The 20655-nt window shown below is 52.9% G+C and overlaps 1 protein-coding gene across 1 annotated transcript; it reads left to right on the top strand.

Annotated features, from left to right (window-relative positions):
* Window positions 1-1171: 1171 nt before the first annotated feature.
* IUM83_08201 (uncharacterized protein) lies at window positions 1172-2951 on the top strand (the record flags this gene model as incomplete). Its single annotated transcript, XM_067932559.1, has 3 exons — window positions 1172-1180; window positions 1262-1349; window positions 2377-2951. 3 exons carry the CDS (start codon window positions 1172-1174, stop codon window positions 2949-2951), a joined length of 672 nt encoding a protein of 223 aa, XP_067789964.1.
* Window positions 2952-20655: the final 17704 nt, after the last annotated feature.

The following is a 20655-nucleotide window of genomic DNA, read 5'->3' as shown; positions in this document are numbered from 1 at the left end:
GACCACGGTTTTGTGCCCTCCAAGCACGAGTTCGACCTCGCTGAATTCATCCAGCTCTAGTATTCAAGTCCAGTCTCCAACACACATTCACCGTCGCGTTCAAGCGACGCGGATCTGATTTTGCGCATTAGAATGCCTCGCACGCCGGAAGGAGAAGTGCCCTCGTGGTTTGCTGATGCGTTCGAGCCTGACGGCTTCGACTCCGAGGCTCTTGAACTCATCTCACACTAGAGGCCACCTACACGATCAGTTACGCCTGGAAATGAGCAAGATCCCAACAAAGAATGGCAGCACTCGTTCCGTGAGCCGTGGGTACGGGAAGAATGGCCGAACGACGTGAAGCGTCTTCGCGAACAATGGAATCCCCGCAAGTGGAAGTTTCCTCCTGTCAGTCTCGGAATACGAAATGGGGCTGGATGTGGATGCGAGGCCCGATGCAGCGCTGTTTCTTGCCTGAATGCCAAGGAAAGTCGATTTTGTTGTGAACGAAATTGTGCTTTTGGTGGTGTTTGCGGCAATGCACTACGCGAACATACTTCACTAATGATTGCGAAAAGTTCACGCACCGGTATGCTCGGCTTGGTAGCGACTGCTGCTATCGCCGCTGGAGAAGTACTTGGCGAGTGCTTAGGCCATATGGATTTGTTCGGCCCACCATGCCGAAATGGTCCCGCCAACGAGGGCTTCGGGATGCATCTCAAGACGCGCACAACGGGAAACAAACATGTGGGTATCGACGCCCTGGAGAAAGGCAGTCTATTACGCCCTATGAACCACGCCTGCGATCCTACAGCAAGGTTTCATGAGGTGCAGACTGACACGCACCTCACTGTGGTTGCCGTGTCGGTTCGGGATATCGCGGCTGGAGAAGAGGTCACCGTGTCCTATGGGGACAAACTCTGGTTTGTGTGCAGGTGTGGCTGGGTTGGCTGTCAGCACAGGGATATCCAGCACCTTCCAGACATCCCTCACGGCGTTGACACGCTATGAGCTTCACGTGTGCCCGCGTTGTGCGAGTAGCTGCTGTATTTGAAGTTTTATTATCATACATACAAAGCACAAGTTATTTTGATCTTCAACATGAGGTTGATTTCTGTGTAGTCATATGCCTGTGGAGTTTTCATTCTTCGATTTTCCTGCAAGCTGAGACTCGAGCCATATCCAAACCGATATGGCGGGGGTAAGATTCACAACCACGAAGAATATTAATTTAACCATATTACGACATCGTCTTCTCTAACCTCCTTGAACTCTACGGCAGCGTGGAAGGCGAGTAGGATACAACAACTACACAGTCCACGACCAGATGCTTATTTGCCAAATTGTGGAGCAGATCATCCCCCTCGGGCGTAATATGAGGGAGCAAGTAGCTACTCAATACAACGCCAACCGTACCAGGACCTCACCCGAGCGAGACTTCGAGTCTCTTCGCAGGAAGTTCAAGAACTTGTACCGCAAACCCAAGCCGATAGACCGAGGAGAGGTGCCCCTTCGCATGAGGCCTGTTGTGTGGGCCAAAGAGATCCAGGCGAGGATAGAAGGAGCGGGAGGTGTGCACACTCTTCATGACGGCCTAGATGGAGGAGAGGACGATGTCGCATTTGAGGCCGAAGTTGATGAGGCTACAACACCGATAGCTACCTCACGGAGCGGTGCGGCTGAACAGACCACATCTTCGACCGACGGTGGCGGAGGTCGCAACGTTCCGGACGGTGACGACAGCAGCGCTGCCACCGCCGAAAGTGGAGATGATTCGGACGCTGTAGGAGTCGGTGTTGGAAACGGGAGCGAAGAAGTCTTTCCTGGAACTTCACAAGCAAGGGGACGGGACGAGTTTAGTCAATACGCACACCGTGAGACGCCAGCAACGGATCCGGCGTCTAATATCCAGCTCACGGGCACCCCGGCAACGGCTCCAGCGTCTAATACGCAGCTCATGGGCACCATCATGACCCGATCTGGGCATGCCGACGCCATCTTAGCCGCTGACCTCGAGATATCAGCTGGTGATTCATTTGATGATGGAGGATCAGTTACGAATGCTACGGCCACTCAACCACAGACACCGACACCAAGATCCACCACGCCTGCTTCCTCACAGTCAGGCACCAGTGCCAATTCGATCGGGGACAATGGAGCCAGCTTAAGACACGGTAAGCAACAGACCGTCCGACAGGAAGCGGTTGCTACTGCTTCGAGTTCGAGGGGGGCACGAACAGGGGGGCGTCCACGAACTCCACGGCGCGAGGCTATCCCAACCACGCACGCCAGACGGGGCAACGCTACACCGCGATGCCAATCGAGAAGAGCAAGGTGCCCGCGAAGCCGACGAAAACCTAAATCTAAGCGCCATGAGCAATCGTCTTGGTGGTCAAGACTTGCGCGTGTTCCGTGACAATATCGCGGCCATGAACCAGAACATGCTGAACGCTAACGGCAAGCGTTCTCCAACAGAAGGATCACGGACGGATGGATCAACTAACGGTACATCGTATGCAAAAGCCACGCGGGTGCGTGCTAAGCAACGCCCCCACGAAATGCGGAACGAAATTGATGACCTTGAGCAGAGGCAGACAGCTTCGGGCAGCGAGCTCATGAGCATGCTGCTTTTTCTTCAAAAGGAAAGTGAGCGACGAGCCGAGACGGAAGAGCGCCGCCGTAGAGCGGAGCGAGATGAGAGACTGGAAGCAGAGAAACGAGAGCGAGCTGAAAGAGAGATACGTCGAGAAGAATCAAAGGTGGCCGAGCAACGCAGGCAGGACGACCACGAAGCTGCACGAGTACTTCAAGAAGAACAACGCCGACAGGACACAGCCCGTCAGGCCCGAATGGATCAGGATCGCGGAGAAAGTAAGCGCCGATACGAGGAGCGGATGGCCCTGGACAGATCTGAAGCCAGACAACGACATGAACAAATGATGCTTATGCTGAAAAGCCTACAGCCGAAATGAAATACGAGGGTGAAGAGTTGACGGAGGAGATGAGTCATCAGGTGTTGCAGCTACTGTGTATGAACAGTCCTCGTGACTTAAGCACGAGTTAGTAAGAGGAAACGGAGTTTGTAGGTATCGCAAATGAATATATTATCGGTTGTTGTCTCTACCACATACGAACGTAGTGCGGATTTGACTCACTTCAATTGTTCGAACTCGATAATTAGCTAGTCGGAACAAGTTATCCAGTCGGAGCTTGCGCTTCTCCTTGTCGTACCGCAAAGAATGCAGCAACCGTCGATAAACTTTCTCGACGGAGCCCATACCCCATTCTGCTGTTTGGCGAACAAAGGTGATAGCGCTGGATTTAAGCTGGGCAACAGCTCGGACAGTGGGGACAAGGCGACCCAGATCGCCTTCCTTCAGCGGAGTCATTATACGACCTACCATGTCGTTACCACATGGGAATGAACTGTCCGCGATGACACCGTAACGATTGTCCGGGTTGAGTAGAGGGTCCAATAGCTTTTCTCGAAACTCAATGCTCGTATCCGAGTCGTTCCAACTTCCCGGGTAATTATGCTTGCTCCATACGATCAATCCGTCTGCACTAAAGCACAATGTCCCCGTTACATAAACAGAATGTAACCAGCCGTTGTAATGCGCGTTTTGTATGTCTCGCTCCGATGGCTCCTGCACCTACACACGTGATAATGATAACAACAACACCCCGGACATTACTTAGACACAACTGTAAAACAAATGTGACAGACTAAAAGTGAAATGTACTCGGTAATTCTTCCCATCTATAAAGCCCCATGTAAACTGGAGTAGCGGTGCCCGAGCAGCCGTGAGCCTTGCCAATGCCTTCTGGCGAGCCAGGGTAGGCCAAACAATCCTAGCAGGTGGAAACCCCGCAAGCGCCTCCTTCATCGATGCTTCAGCACCAGAAAGGACACGACTTAGCGTGGAGTTGGGCACGCCAAACGTCGAGCAGAGGGACTTGTGCTGCATGGACCCCATAACAGGCCAATACGAGGCCAAGCACTTGATGTTCGTGCTGTAGCTTCCTCGGCCGCCCCCCCCCCCCTTTGGTCTGAAGCGTGGAACGTGATAGAAAATTGAGAAACGCTCCAGCAACTGGTTGAATGATCGTCTACAAGTTTGTTTGACATACGTACGTAACACAGGCTAGAATATAGCCATAATCGCCCTCCGTAATGTAAAAGTAGCTGGTACCTGCACAAACTTGTCACGTTAATGAAGTTCTCGTCGTTTCCAAAGTGCCGAATGTACATCCAGGGCGCTATATCTGGTCTTGGAAGGCAGGGAATAGTAAGATAGTGTCGTATGCGAACAAGTCGAGCAAGCTCAACTCGCATCAGCTCTTCATTCAGTCGCCGACGCAGATCACTGAGAGTAACAGCGGTTTGCAGCTACTCGCCGCCGAGTCTGGACAGCCAAGAACAGGATAAACACGGTCTGAGCGTCTTGCATCTTCTCTTGACTGTCCAGGGTGAGAGTGAGCGCTTACTGATTAATGGGAGGCTGGAGAGAAGAGCGCCACGCAGGCGTTGCTGGAAGGGAGGTAGTGATGCTTCTCGCGCCTCTTCAGATGTTTAGATATAGAGAAAAGAATACAAATTTTGTCCTAATTGATGTTGTCCCATATCGATGCAATACAAAATTTAGGTTCACATCAGATTCCCGGGCGTTTTCACCAGGACACATTAAACGGTTTGTATAGGTTTAGGACGTCGGTTTTCGATGCGACTTTTTAATACTGGATAAAAGTTGATCAAGATCGGATAAAAGGGGGTATTAAACGGAGTAGCATTAAACTATTTATGTAGGTTTTGGAAGGCACCCATTGGGTGCCTTCCAAAACCACCATTAAACAGTTTAATCCGATTTTTTTAATGCGGCGTTTAGGCGCCCTACTTGCCCTATTAAACCCCGCCCGATTGAGAGGTTATAAAAACTTGGGCCAAAACTCTCACCAAACACGGTCTACGTCCTGCGAGGTTTGGCACACATTGATGCAGATATAGTTAATTCACTATAGAGTGTAGAATGGGACAAACAGCACTAGGACAAATTTCGAAACGAAGTTTCTATTTGTAAAGATCTCCGAAGGCGGGAAAGCTGCGGCGCGCCCTCTCCGCGCAACCGATCCCCCCTCAGCCTTTCATTTGAGTTAGCTCATGCAAAAGAAGGATGATGTCAGCGCCAGAAGCGAGCCTGATGCTAACCCTTTGTGTAGCGTCACAGACGCGCCGGCATTCGCAAAGAGCTCTGGAAGATCTCCGACGCAGGTTGCATGACGAGAGAAGACGTTGGGAGTGGCAGCGACTCGTCCGCATGAGACACTACATCACCGTGAACTGCCTCAAGTCCCCGGAGCAGTCGTCATGGATGGACACATGGCGCAGCGGGACAGACAAGAATATGATCACAATAACTAGCTTGTCAAGGTATATTATCAATTTCCTCAGTCTATTATCGTTGTTAGTATTCTCACTCGTGTTAATATGTGTTAGAGGCTCCTTTAATCAACTCCTGGAACAGTTTTCTCCCCACTACAATATCCCAACCTTCAATCCAAAGGGCGGTCGCCCACGGAAGCTCCAGCACCATCACCAGGTGCTGGTGCTACTACTCGCTTTCTACGTGGGATGCGAGCACCGAAGCAGACTCTGTGTAATGTTTGGCGTTCCTCCATCAACGCTAACTCGAGTTCTCAACGCAGCTGAAGACGCATTGCCAGTAGCTCTTCGCGACTTTGCGCCAGCCAGAATTGTGTGGCCATCCCTGGCGAGACAAAAGGCTCTAGCACTACTGGTAGCCTCCAAACAACCGATGCTACAATTTACCTGGGGTTTCCTAGATGGAAAAAACTATAAGGTATTGACAATGTATTTAACGATACGATTTACTTGGAGCCTTACGATTAGTGTATTTGTTAATCAGGTGCAACAACCTCCAGATCGAAATATCCAGAATGCTCATTACAACGGCTGGTTGCACAGCGTGTTCGTCACGGGCACGCTGTGTTTTTCTGCGGACGGTCTTATCGTCTGGGCAAAGCACAATTGCCCAGGGTCTTGGAATGACGGCGACACCAGTCTCGACTTCCGGCGAAAACTATCATCCCCTGAGTTGAATCCGGATCCTCGCTACGGTGTAGTTGCTGACAGTGCGTTCCCGTGCAGCGCGGATATGACAGGTAAAATAATGACCCCTCTAAAGGAGGGTGATGCGAACCGCTTGGTACCATCCGTACGATCGGTTGCTAAAGCGTTGTCCAGCGCAATAACGTCAATCCGTCAAAGTGCAGAATGGGACATGGGCTCCATTGAGAAAGTATACCATCGCCTGCTCGTGCCGCTCCCTTATGACAAGTCCAAGCGTCGGCAGCGCTTGGACAACCTGTTTAGGCTCGCAAACTATCGTGTTCGCACGGTAGGGATAAGTGAGATACGTACTACATTCGTACATGGTAAGGAGGATAGAAGGTATGAAACTTGAATTGAACATGTATGTACAGCACTTCGAGCTAGCTCTTAACATTTTGGATTGCGTCGAACTCTTCCTCACTTTTACCTTGAAGACTTGAAATGAGCAACATCATTTGCTCGTGACGTTGACGTGCTTCTACGCGGTCAAGCTCCAGTCTCGCTTCGAATTGACGGCGTTTTTCTTCTTGTCCTTCCTTGCGATCAGCGCGATCAGCTGCTTGTTTGCGTTCTTGGTCCTCGCGAAGCTGCTGGACATCTTCCGCTCCTCTTGGCGTTTCGCTTCTGAAGCTGCAGCTTCAACGCGGCGCACTTGCTCGCGCTCTTCACGCTCCTTCTTGTCAGCGGCCGCACGTTCTTCTCGCTCACGCTTCTCGTCAGCACGGCGCTCGTCCCGTTCGTCATGACGTCGCTTCTCCTCGGCCGCAGTTCGGCGATCCGCCTCCTCTCGAAAAAAAACAATAGTTCTTTCATTTCTGATCCAAAAGAGGCGTGGCCGGCCTCTATTTTCTTCAACTCATTGTCAATAGAGTCCATGCGTTGCTTGGCTCGTGTTCTCTTGGCACTAGCGTATGTGACTAATGCTGCCCCCTCCGATGCAGGTCGCTTGGTCTTTCCTCTCGCCACTCGTCCGCCCATTTCTTCGAAGTTGTCTCGTAGCACCCTGAGATCCCTCCCACCGAGTCTATCGCTGCTCGTGCTCAGGCGCCGGTGTCTCTGGAGCTCTTCCACGTCCGATGTAGCTCGTTCTGGGTTACGCGAGAGCATCGGGCCGTCAGGGTTAGCTACAGAAGGAACGGTCTGACGTTCGCGTGTTCGTGGACGGCCTGCAGCTCGTGGAGTTGTTGGACCAGTCGATCTCTGTGTAGAAGGAGTTTGGGGGGTTCCCCCGGCCGTTCTGGCTGAAGCATCGTTCGTGTCAATGAACAGGTCTGCTCTAGCGAATGCCTCTAAGCCAATACCACCACTACAACCCACAGTCCGCGCATTCTCCGCGGTCGTGGATGGGAGGTCTTGCCCTGTAGTAGCGTCAATGTCGTTTTCGAGGTCAGCGGCGAAAGCCACAGGCACAGTACCATCATGGGTGGCTATCGAGCCCACCATCGCACCGCTAGTGCCGAATTGCTGACTATGGGGCGGTGTGTGCTGGGCATATTGGCTGACGTCATCGAGGTTCCCCTCCTGCGTATCGTTATCTGAGGGTTGGTCGTTGCTCCACTCGACTTCGTCGTCTTCCTCACTCTCGTCGTTGGTGTCGGCCTCGTCGTCTGGGTCGACCTCATCGCCTTCAGCTGACGTGCTCTTATATTTGGCTACCCCGGTAGCGGCAGCTACCTCCTTAAGGAGAAGGTCATCATCGTCTCCGGTGTCGCGTCCATCGTGTGAAGTGTGGGCTCCCCCCTTCTTTTCGATCGCACCTTGAATCTCATGTGCTAGAAAAATCGCCCTCTCCTTTTGAGTTAGCTGGTCCCCTTGGTTTCCCGTTGGCTTGGGTTTGGCGTAAAGGCTGCGAAACTTCCTTCGTAGCGAGTCGTAATCGCGCGGAGCCCACTTCTTCCTTTTAGACGCATTGTACTCCGTCGCGACCATCTCCCACATGTTCCGACCTGTAGGCTTATATTTTGCGACGATGTCGCAATGCAATAGCTGTTCCCGTGGCCCGTAGTTCTGGTAACCAGGCTTTCGTCCGCGTTGCTACAAGACATTAACATAGATTGCAGTTAAAACCCGCGTCAGTGCAGCAGCATCCACCCACCGTACGTACGCCCATGCTGTCCTCTGCTTCCTACGACTCGTCGAGGGGGGAAGTAAACCCATCGAAGTGGTGGGGTCAAAGATATCGCCTTCTATATGGAATCGAAGAGTACTAAAGCTTTGTATGGGTATAAGTAAAGATTCATTTGTGTTACACAAATTTCACACAATTGTCGGGTATGCTAGTTCAACAACCTGCTACCGCTACTCGAAGCAACGCACGGATTCACCACAATGTCGTGAGATGCTGCAAGTCGCGGTGTTGGCACCCTGACCAACCACAGCGGCACAAGAACCACAACTTGTCCCCATATGAGACTGTCACCTCCTCACCCGGATGCACGTCACGCACCGTGACAGCGACGACTGTTAGCCGTTGCCCAGTCTGTACTTCATGGAATCGGGTGCAAGGATTGCACGCATGGTTCATGAATCTTAGCATACCGCCTGCTTCGAGAGCATCGATACCAATGTACTTCTTGCCCGTCGTGCGTGTGCGAAGGTGCATCCGGTACCCTTCGTTCACCGGGCCGTTCTTGCATGGCGGTCCGAATAAATCCATGTGCCCCACGTATTTACCAATAACTTCTCCAGCCGGAATAGGGGCCTTGGCAATTAAACCACGGATCCCAGTACGTGTGTTCCGTGCGATTGCGAGGGCGCGGCTCTCGTGAATCGCGTTTCCACATTCACCACCGAATGCACAGTTGTATTCGGTACAAAAGCGACTGCTTCTCGCGTTAAGACAAGTGCTTGCCTTGCAGCGAATGACGCAGCCGCAGCCCAGCCCTCCTCTCACACCAACACTGACTGCCGGAAAACGCCAGCGGCGCGGGTTATACTGAGCGGTAAGGAACTTCACATCAGCTGGCCACTGCTCAGCTTTCCATTCTTGGCGACGATCCTCAGCACAAACACCAACGACAGTAAATCCCGGTGAACTCGATTGAGAAGCCGAATGCGCATCTTGTGTAGTTGAAAGAGACGACCGGTTGCGTTCCACCGTCTCAAAATCATCACTGTCGGACTCGAATATTTCCAGGTACCAAGCGGGCACGACATCACGCGGCCGAGCGAAAGGAACTCGGGATGTCTTTACTAACGAGCATGGTTCCTTAGGTTTCTGGCATGTCTTGGGCGGCGGTGGCTCCGTTGCCGGAGACCCAGAAAGACCACCTCGAGGTGAGGAAGAGGGAAGGGATGGCTCCGTTTCCGTTCTCTGGCTTGACACTGAGCTCTCGCCACCTCGACAGCTAGCTCCAGATTCAGACGATTGTGAAAGCTTGAACTCTGAAAGTGGAGAGACCTGTATGGTCACCGCTTCGTTGACTGGAAGTGGCATAGTCACATGCCCAGAGCGCGTTCCAAATGATGGTGAGCTCCAAAGTGAGGTGTCGCAAGTAGCGGACAGAAGGTTATAACCATCTTCCGCGGTGGCTTTGGAGAACGCCATGCTCGACCGGGACGCCACCGCAGTCTTCGCCGAAGTGGTAAAGGATGTTTTGACAGCGTTGATCGTCTTCTTCACGGTCTCCGACACGACATTCCTCGTGGCAGGTGGAGCGTTGGATGGAGTGGCCGATCCCCCGTCTTGACGGAACGGCATCGAAGAAACACCCGGACTGACAGCAACGATAGTGTCTTTGGCAGGCGTTTGGGGGCTCGCGGTATTGGAACACTTCTCGATGCAGCGGGGAGAGTTACTGGATCGGATGCTTGACGTCGCAGATGGGGACGCTACTGGTGTGGTGCTTCGTGTGAAAACCAGGGTTTTGCGCTTCTTGGGCCCCACGGTGCTGTCACAATCCATGCCAGTAGTGGCAGCAACGGTATTGATTGAGTGTTGACGCCGCATTTTGTGGCTGCAATAGCCATGCATGGTTGTCTACACACAGGATGTTCAGAAAATTGGAGGGCAGCAGGAGAGAGTGATGCGAGTCCTTACCATTGAATACTAGATGCGATTGGGGCTTCTGGGCGCCGAGTCCAATTTCGAAATGAAGGCCAGGCGCCCGAGCGCGCGCGATTTTCGCGCCTTTGGGGCCTTTCAAGATCGCGCCTCTTCAATTTGAAGGATATCTCTACTTGGGGGGCATGTTTGAGTGCATACGTTGTTAAAGATGCTTTTTAATAGCGTTGCAAGATGAGGGTGCTATAAAACCGTGACCAAACGAATTGTTTGATGAGACGACTTTTTGATCCCACGAAACAATTCGTTTTTTATCACTCTGTTTAATGACCCGTTTAATCTCGCCTAACCCTAACAATTAAACCGTTTGGTGAGGTTTTGGAAGGCGCCCAATGGGCGCCTTCCATAACCGTGCAAAAACGGTTTTATGGAAGCTTTTTTTATGCGGCTTTTAATGCTAGGGTTAGGTGACATAGACTGCGCAGGTTGGCACCTGTGCCAAACTCGTACTACCGAAACCTCACTAAAACTCGTTTATTCTGACCGCTTCATATTGTCACATTTGTACAGCCATATGATCTAGAAAAGGGCTCTCCGCCTGGGACAACGTGAAGGATTCCGACGGGGTGGCTCGGATCTTCAGAAGGCGCGAAGCTAATCACGACAGACGAACGACATGCCACACGCTGTGATGCTCATGGCCTTGGCGACGCACTTGAAGACACGGGAACGCATGGTCGAAGCTTTGACGGTTCTGCGTCGCAAAGTGCATGAGGAGCAGGCACGAGACGTGCGTCGGAGGTCGCTGCGGGTTCGACACTATGCAACACTCGATTGCATCCCCGACCCGCGAGACTCCGACTGGATGAAGCTTTGGAGAAACGGCTCTGACGAGAACTTTATCCACTACACTAGCCTGGATCGGTAAGATATCGTCAAGCTCTCAAGCTAGCCTTCGGTGTTGATGGTGTTCTTGTTGTTAGGATTTCGTTCTGCCGTCTGTTAGAGCAGTTTTCGCCCTACTACAAATTACCAGGTTATAATCATAAAGGAGGTCGTCCACCCCGCCTCCAGCACAAGCACCAAGCTCTTGCTGTCGTGTTGACATTCTACGTGGATTCTCACCACGAAAAACACGCCAGCGTGTATTTCGGCGCACCACCTTCGACCTTAAGTCGGGTTTTAAACTCTGCAGAGGAGGCCTTGGGTAAAGCCCTTGCAAGTTTCCGCCCTGCTCGGATTTCGTGGCCATCTGGAGCTCGTCAGCGCGCCTTGGCAAAACTCACCGCTCTCCGTGAACCCCTTTTGCAGTTTACGTGGGGATTTATTGACGGGAAAAACCTGAAGGTATCAACTGCATCTACTAGTTTCGCCTAAAACGTTGCTACTAAGACTGCCACGTATGTGTCTTGCTTTCTACCAGGTGCTACAGCCCGCGGACACTGATGTGCAGAATGCTTTTATAATGGATGGTTGCACAGCGTTTTCGTAACAGGGACTTTGTGTTTTAGCGCCGACGGTCTAATCGTCTGGGCGCGGCATAATTGCCCCGGGTCCTGGAATAACTCTGAAAACTGCGTGGGGTTCCGCGACAACTTGCTCGATCCGAGGCTCAGTCCTGACATGCGCTACGGTGTCGTTGCCGACAGTGCTTTTCCATGCTCTGGAATGATGACCGGCCGGATCTTGACCCCGCTCAAGGAAGGTGACTTGGGTAGACTACTGCCCTCGGTGCGTGCCTCGGCAAAAATAATGTCCAGGGCGATAACGTATATTCGGCAGTCAGCGGAGTGGGGAATGGGCTCGGTCGAGAAGGTCTACAAGCGTTTGTTACTGCCATTGCCGCCTGACAAGGATAAGCGTAGTCTGAGGTTGGATAATCTCTTTCGGCTGTCGAACTTCAGAGTGCGAGCTCTGGAAATAAGTCAGATACGAACTACATATTTCTACGGAGTTGTTGATAACCAGTGAGACGATAGTAAATCAGGTAAACACGTGATAGTAACGAGATTATCTACTTCTTCATGGAGGCAAACAAGAGCAGCATTTGCTCGTGACGATTCTTCGCCTCCTCGCGCTCCAGCTGAAGGCGTTCTTCATGACGACGCCTGCTCTCAGCACGATCCAGTTCTCGCTCTTCCGCCCGACGTTGCTCAAGAAGAATTCTCTCTTCGCGTTCCAGCCGCGCTTCTTCGCGCTCCAACTTTCGCTGCGCCTCGGCATGTGCGAACTCGTCGCGCCTAATTCTCTCTCGCTCGTCGCGGTCGCGGCGGTCGGCTGCCTCTCTCGTCTCTCGATCTTCGCGGCGTCGGACCTCTTCGGCTTGTGCCTTCATTTCAGCCTCTTGGCGAAACATGATCATCATCTCCATGATGTCGCTGCGCCCAGAGGACTCCTGCTTTTCGACCGCGTTCAGACTTTTCTCCAGATCTGAGAGCTTGCGAGCGGTCCTGATCCTTTTGTTCTTGGCATACGACGTGTCATCGGCGGGCGCGGAGGCTTCACTAGAGGACCGTTTCGTAAGCTGGGAGATGTTGTCTCTAATGACACGCAGATCTTGACCGCCGAGTCGAGCGGAAACGGCCGATTTGTTCGGGTTTGCCTTCTGCTCCGTTGCGTCAGACACGGCCTTGGCGGGATTGCGCTTCAGAGGTGTGCGCGAAGGACTAGTCACCGTCGGACGGGGCTCGCTCGCCTTCTTCTTCGGGCGACCTGTAGACTTTCGGTTCGGTGTCTGAAGGGCTTCGGCTGACTGTGACTGCAGTGGCTCTTTAGCCGCAGCAGGCTCTGAACCTGGAGGGCCCTCGGCCTTCTCCTCGTCCGAGTCTCCCGGGATATGTATATCCGACAGCTCGAGCTCTGCTGCCAGGGCCGCGTCGATCACCAAGCCGTCCCGACCAATGATTACTCCTACAGGGCGCGCCGGCGGAGACATCGATGTTCTCTGAGACCCATTCATTTCTGTGAGGGGCAACGGGGCGTCGCCCCTCTCGTGATCTCTTTTTTTGACTGGAGAACGCTCGTCGACCTCATCCTCTTCAGATTCCGCGCCGGACGAGAATCCCTCACTGTGAGCTCGAGAATTCACCCGCAGGTCTTTCATAATGCTGTCACACTTAGCTCTTGCCATTTCTGCGACGTGCTTGAGGAGCTCCGCGTCGTCTTGCCCGTCATCCTTGCCGTCGTCCATGGTGTTGGCAGAGGTGTCTTCATCAATATGCTTTTGTGCAAGTTTGGCAGCTGCAATATGGATCGGGACCGAGGCCTTACCCGTGGGTTTCGGCGTCGCTGCAGCCTCCTTGAACTTACGCTTCAACGAGTCGTAATCTCGGTCAGGCCAGGACCTGGGCCTCCTCATGTCGTAGGCCTCCTTCACGCGTTCCCATTGATTATTTCCAAGCGGTTTGAGCTGCTGCACTATCAGGCTGAGTAGCAGCACCTCCTCCCTGCTGTAGTTGCGATATCCTGACTTCCTACCCTTTTATACCAGGAACAACATCACACAAAAAGCCTTAGCACTTCATTCCCGCGCGGGTTTGATACACAACACAACTTTGGTCATCGCTGCTCCCCCCTGCGCTGGATCGCAAAAGCCGGAATGAACGCATCATCATTATGCATTTAGCGATCTTCTCTCTCGTGGTATACAAAACCTAAGTGATTAGCACCCGCTATACGAAAACTAAGTAATACACACCGCCCAGGATAGGTGCGGTTGCCAGACTTCAATAGCCGCAGTTCACGTCGCGAGACAGCGAGAGCTTCACAAGTGCTGGAGGTGTCTGTGCTGGCACCCCACCACCCGCATCGGCAAATAAACCACAGCTGGTCACCGTACGAGACGGTGACCTCTTCGCCTGGCAGAACAGCTCGTAAGGTCACCACCACCACGGCGACCCGTTGACCGACACGGACCTCCTGGAATCGACAGTTCGGGTTGCAATGATGATTCACGAACCGCATGATAGTGCCACACCACAGAGCGTCGATGCCTATGCTCTTGCCATCGATGGATGGAGTGTCCAGTAACATGCGGTATCCATTCTCCACAGCGGCTCTCGATTCCAGGTCACCCATCTCCATGACATAGCCGCAATATTCGCCGATAACCTCTCCAGATGCGATCAACCCCGCAGCCGTGACTCCGAAGTCCGTGGAGGTCTTCCTCATGCTCAGCACGAGGTCGGGGTTCTGCTTGAGAGTGTTGCCACACTTGGCACTGAAGGAGCAGTTGTCTTCGACACAGCACCTGTTGTTGAGGGCGTTTTCGCATGACAGCGCACTGCAGAGACTTGAACACCCGCACGGCTTGCCCACAACCACAGACTCGAAGCGATATTCGCGCGGGTTGTCATTTCTGGTGATTGGCGTGACGAATATCGGCCATGACGCTGGTCTCCATTCGTCTGGCAGATTCTGGTCGGATTTTTCGCCCTGAGAACCCGGCGGCGACTGCGTCCACGTCCTCTCCGAGCTGTCGCTGTTGTAGCCGTGCTTGTCAGCCTCTTCATCGTCGCTGGAATCGCTCGATATACTGGAGATGACGGAGCGGGTAGTCTCGGAAGAAAGCCGACGAGTGCAGTCGGATGGTTGACCAGACTGAGTGCTCCACGACGCGACGGTGGGTGTGTACGATGACACCGAACGCGTACTGGTAGCGTGCAGGGCCGTGGGTGCCGTGTAGTCCTCCGTGGCATGCCCAGACAGGGTTACGACAGCGGGTTCAGTTGGAAGCCTGGGACGGATCCCGACAGCAGAGGCCATCGACCAGCCCACTCCTCCAGGGGGGTATTCGCGCTTGGGAGGAGTTGAAGTGGCCGAGGAGTTAGCGCGCCGAATCTTCTTGCTTGAGTTGCCGGCGGCCGGACTATCGACAGTGTCGCCGCTGGAGATCTCCGTCGATGGCCGTTTGTGAGTCTTAATCGGCGTCGACATCACTGCAACACAAAGCTGTGGTCAGTTGAGGTGCTCGGCCGACAGCGGCTTGTGCTAAGACACACAGACCTTCTCGTCCAAGCTGAATGCGCCACCTCCCGCAGATTCTGGAATGCGAATTGGTCAGCGCGGCACTTTTCGCGCCTCCGCAGGATCTTGAGTTCAAACAGGATTGCACGTTGGAGGTGTTGAAGTTGGCCTATTGACAGGGATTTGTATGCTTTTATGCGGTTGCGAAATAGGGTGCGCATAAAACATTAAAATCCGTCAATAAACGCGACTTTTTTGATCGACTCAGATGGATAGGCGATCAAACAACGTTTTATGAGGGCCGTTTAATGCGCGCTTTTAATGCGCCTTTTAATGCATGGGTTAGGGTTGCATAAAACCGTTTTTGCACGGTTATGGAAGGCGCCCATTGGGTGCCTTCCAAAACCACCATTAAACAGTTTAATCCGATTTTTTAATGCGGCGTTTAGGCGCCCTACTTGCCCTATTAAACCCCGCCCGATTGAGAGGTTATAAAAACTTAGGCCAAAACTCTCACCGAACACGGTCTATGTCCTGCGAGGTTTGGCACACATTGATGCAGATATAGTTAATTCACTATAGAGTGTAGAATGGGACAAACAGCACTAGGACAAATTTCGAAACGAAATTTCTATTTGTAAAGATCTCCGAAGGCGGGAAAGCTGCGGCGTGCCCTCTCCGCGCAACCGATCCCCCCCTCAGCCTTTCATTTGAGTTAGCTCATGCAAAAGAAGGATGATGTCAGCGCCAGAAGCGAGCCTGATGCTAGCCCTTTGTGTAGCGTCACAGACGCGCCGGCATTCGCAAAGAGCTCTGGAAGATCTCCGACGCAGGTTGCATGACGAGAGAAGACGTTGGGAGTGGCAGCGACTCGTCCGCATGAGACACTACATCACCGTGAACTGCCTCAAGTCCCCGGAGCAGTCGTCATGGATGGACACATGGCGCAGCGGGACAGACAAGAACATGATCACAATAACTAGCTTGTCAAGGTATATTATCAATTTCCTCAGTCTATTATCGTTGTTAGTATTCTCACTCGTGTTAATATGTGTTAGAGGCTCTTTTAATCAACTCCTGGAACAGTTTTCTCCCCACTACAATATCCCAACCTTCAATCCAAAGGGCGGTCGCCCACGGAAGCTCCAGCACCATCACCAGGTGCTGGGGCTACTACTCGCTTTCTACGTGGGATGCGAGCACCGAAGCAGACTCTGTGTAATGTTTGGCGTTCCTCCATCAACGCTAACTCGAGTTCTCAACGCAGCTGAAGACGCATTGACAATAGCTCTTCGCGACTTTGCGCCAGCCAGAATTGTGTGGCCATCCCTGGCGAGACAAAAGGCTCTAGCACTACTGGTAGCCTCCAAACAACCGATGCTACAATTTACCTGGGGTTTCCTAGATGAAAAAACTATAAGGTATTGACAATGTATTTAACGATACGATTTACTTGGAGCCTTACGATTAGTGTATTTGTTAATCAGGTGCAACAACCTCCAGATCGAAATATCCAGAATGCTCATTACAACGGCTGGTTGCACAGCGTGTTCGTCACGGGCACGCTGTGTTTTTCTGCGGACGGTCTTATCGTCTGGGCAAAGCACAATTGCCCAGGGTCTTGGAATGACGGCGACACCAGTCTCGACTTCCGGCGAAAACTATCATCCCCTGAGTTGAATCCGGATCCTCGCTACGGTGTAGTTGCTGACAGTGCGTTCCCGTGCAGCGCGGATATGACAGGTAAAATAATGACCCCTCTAAAGGAGGGTGATGCGAACCGCTTGGTACCATCCGTACGATCGGTTGCTAAAGCGTTGTCCAGCGCAATAACGTCAATCCGTCAAAGTGCAGAATGGGGCATGGGCTCCATTGAGAAAGTATACCATCGCCTGCTCGTGCCGCTCCCTTATGACAAGTCCAAGCGTCGGCAGCGCTTGGACAACCTGTTTAGGCTCGCAAACTATCGTGTTCGCACGGTAGGGATAAGTGAGATACGTACTACATTCGTACATGGTAAGGAGGATAGAAGGTATGAAACTTGAATTGAACATGTATGTACAACACTTCGAGCTAGCTCTTAACATTTTGGATTGCGTCGAACTCTTCCTCACTTTTTACCTTGAAGACTTGAAATGAGCAACATCATTTGCTCGTGACGTTGACGTGCTTCTACGCGGTCAAGCTCCAGTCTCGCTTCGAATTGACGGCGTTTTTCTTCTTGTTCTTCCTTGCGATCAGCGCGATCAGCTGCTTGTTTGCGTTCTTGGTCCTCGCGAAGCTGCTGGGCATCTTTCCGCTCCTCTTGGCGTTTCGCTTCTGAAGCTGCAGCTTCAACGCGGCGCACTTGCTCGCGCTCTTCACGCTCCTTCTTGTCAGCGGCCGCACGTTCTTCTCGCTCACGCTTCTCGTCAGCACGGCGCTCGCCCCGTTCGTCATGACGTCGCTTCTCCTCGGCCGCAGCTCGGCGATCCGCCTCCTCTCGAAAAAAAAACAATAGTTCTTTCATTTCTGATCCAAAAGAGGCGTGGCCGGCCTCTATTTTCTTCAACTCATTGTCAATAGAGTCCATGCGTTGCTTGGCTCGTGTTCTCTTGGCACTAGCGTATGTGGCTGATGCTGCCCCCTCCGATGCAGGTCGCTTGGTCTTTCCTCTCACCACTCGTCCGCCCATTTCTTCGAAGTTGTCTCGTAGCACCCTGAGATCCCTCCCACCGAGTCTATCGCTGCTCGTGCTCAGGCGCCGGTGTCTCTGGAGCTCTTCCACGTCCGATGTAGCTCGTTCTGGGTTACGCGAGAGCATCGGGCCGTCAGGGTTAGCTACAGAAGGAACGGTCTGACGTTCGCGTGTTCGTGGACGGCCTGCAGCTCGTGGAGTTGTTGGACCAGTCGATCTCTGTGTCGAAGGAGTTTGGGGGGTTCCCCCGGCCGTTCTGGCTGAAGCATCGTTCGTGTCAATGAACAGGTCTGCTCTAGCGAATGCCTCTAAGCCAATACCACCACTACAACCCACAGCCCGCGCATTCTCCGCGGTCGTGGTTGGGAGGTCTTGCCCTGTAGTAGCGTCAATGTCGTTTTCGAGGTCAGCGGCAAAAGCCACAGGCACAGTACCATCATGGGTGACTATCGAGCCCACCATCGCACCGCTAGTGCCGAATTGCTGACTATGGGGCGGTGTGTGCTGGGCATATTGGCTGATGTCATCGAGGTTCCCCTCCTGCGTATCGTTATCTGAGGATTGGTCGTTGCTCCACTCGACTTCGTCGTCTTCCTCACTCTCGTCGTTGGTGTCGGCCTCGTCGTCTGGGTCGACCTCATCGCCTTCAGCTGACGTGGTCTTATCTTTGGCTACCCCGGTAGCGGCAGCTACCTCCTTAAGGAGAAGGTCATCATCGTCTCCGGTGTCGCGTCCATCGTGTGAAGTGTGGGCTCCCCCCTTCTTTTCGATCGCACCTTGAATCTCATGTGCTAGAAAAATCGCCCTCTCCTTTTGAGTTAGCTGGTCCCCTTGGTTTCCCGTTGGCTTGGGTTTGGCGTAAAGGCTGCGAAACTTCCTTCGTAGCGAGTCGTAATCGCGCGGAGCCCACTTCTTCCTTTTAGACGCATTGTACTCCGCCGCGACCATCTCTTTTAGACGCATTGTACTCCGCCGCCGGACCATCTCCCACATGTTCCGACCTGTAGGCTTATACTTTGCGACGATGTCGCAAAGCAATAGCTGTTCCCGTGGCCCGTAGTTCTGGTAACCAGGCTTTCGTCCGCGTTGCTACAAGGCATTAACATAGAATGCAGTTAAAGCTCGCGTCAGTACAGCAGCATCCACCCACCGTACGTACGCCCATGCTGTCCTCTGCTTCCTGCGCACGACTCGTCGAGGGGGGAAGTAAACCCATCGAAGTGGTGGGGTCAAAGATATCGCCTTCTATATGGAATCGAAGAGTACTAAAGCTTTGTATGGGTATAAGTAAAGATTCATTTGTGTTACACAAATTTCACACAATTGTCGGGCATGCTAGTTCAACAACCTGCTACCGCTACTCGAAGCAACGCACGGATTCACTACAATGTCGTGAGATGCTGCAAGTCGCGGTGTTGGCACCCTGACCAACCACAGCGGCACAAGAACCACAACTTGTCCCCATATGAGACTGTCACCTCCTCACCCGGATACACGTCACGCACCGTGACAGCGACGACTGTTAGCCGTTGCCCAGTCTGTACTTCATGGAATCGGGTGCAAGGATTGCACGCATGGTTCATGAATCTTAGCATACCGCCTGCTTCGAGAGCATCGATACCAATGTACTTCTTGCCCGTCGTGCGTGTGCGAAGGTGCATCCGGTACCCTTCGTTCACCGGGCCGTTCTTGCATGGCGGTCCGAATAAATCCATGTGCCCCACGTATTCACCAATAACTTCTCCAGCCGGAATAGGGGCCTTGGTAATTAAACCACGGATCCCAGTACGTGTGTTCCGTGCGATTGCGAGGGCGCGGCTCTCGTGAAGCGCGTTTCCACATTCACCACCGAATGCACAGTTGTATTCGGTACAAAAGCGACTGCTTCTCGCGTTAAGACAAGTGCTTGCCTTGCAGCGAATGACGCAGCCGCAGCCCAGCCCTCCTCTCACACCAACACTGACTGCCGGAAAACGCCAGCGGCGCGGGTTATACTGAGCGGTAAGGAACTTCACATCAGCTGGCCACTGCTCAGCTTTCCATTCTTGGCGACGATCCTCAGCACAAACACCAACGACAGTAAATCCCGGTGAACTCGATTGAGAAGCCGAATGCGCATCTTGTGTAGTTGAAAGAGACGACCGGTTGCCTTCCACCGTCTCAAAATCATCACTGTCGGACTCGAATATTTCCAGGTACCAAGCGGGCACGACATCACGCGGCCGAGCGAAAGGAACTCGGGATGTCTTTACTAACGAGCATGGTTCCTTAGGTTTCTGGCATGTCTTGGGCGGCGGTGGCTCCGTTGCCGGAGACCCAGAAAGACCACCTCGAGGTGAGGGAAGAGGGAAGGGATGGCTCCGTTTCCGTTCTCTGGCTTGACACTGAGCTCTCGCCACCTCGATAGCTAGCTCCAAATTCAGACGATTGTGATAGCTTGAACTCCGAAAGTGGAGAGACCTGTATGGTCACCGCTTCGTTGACTGGAAGTGGCATAGTCACATGCCCAGAGCGCGTTCCAAAAGATGTTGAGCTCCAAAGTGAGGTGTCGCAAGTAGCGGACAGAAGGTTATAACCATCTTCCGCGTTGGCTTTGGAGAACGCCATGCTCGACCGGGACGCCACCGCAGTCTTCGCCGAAGTGGTAAATAATGTTTTGACAGCGTTGATCGTCTTCTTCACGGTCTCCGACACGACATCCCTCGTGGCAGGTGGAGCGTTGGATGGTGTGGCCGATCCCCCGTCTTGACGGAACGGCATCGAAGAAACACCGGGACTGGCAGCAACGATAGTGTCTTTGGCAGGTGTTTGGGGGCTCGCGGTATTGGAACACTTCTCGATGCAGCGGGGAGAGTTACTGGATCGGATGCTTGACATCGCAGATAGGGACGCTACTGGAGT

The sequence above is a fragment of the Phytophthora cinnamomi genome (genome assembly GCF_018691715.1).
Source record: "Phytophthora cinnamomi strain GKB4 chromosome Unknown Contig49, whole genome shotgun sequence".
NCBI classification, from domain to species: Eukaryota; Oomycota; class Peronosporomycetes; order Peronosporales; family Peronosporaceae; genus Phytophthora; species Phytophthora cinnamomi.
The sequence above is the reverse complement of the archived record's forward strand: the minus strand, read 5'-3'. Positions and strand labels throughout refer to the sequence as shown.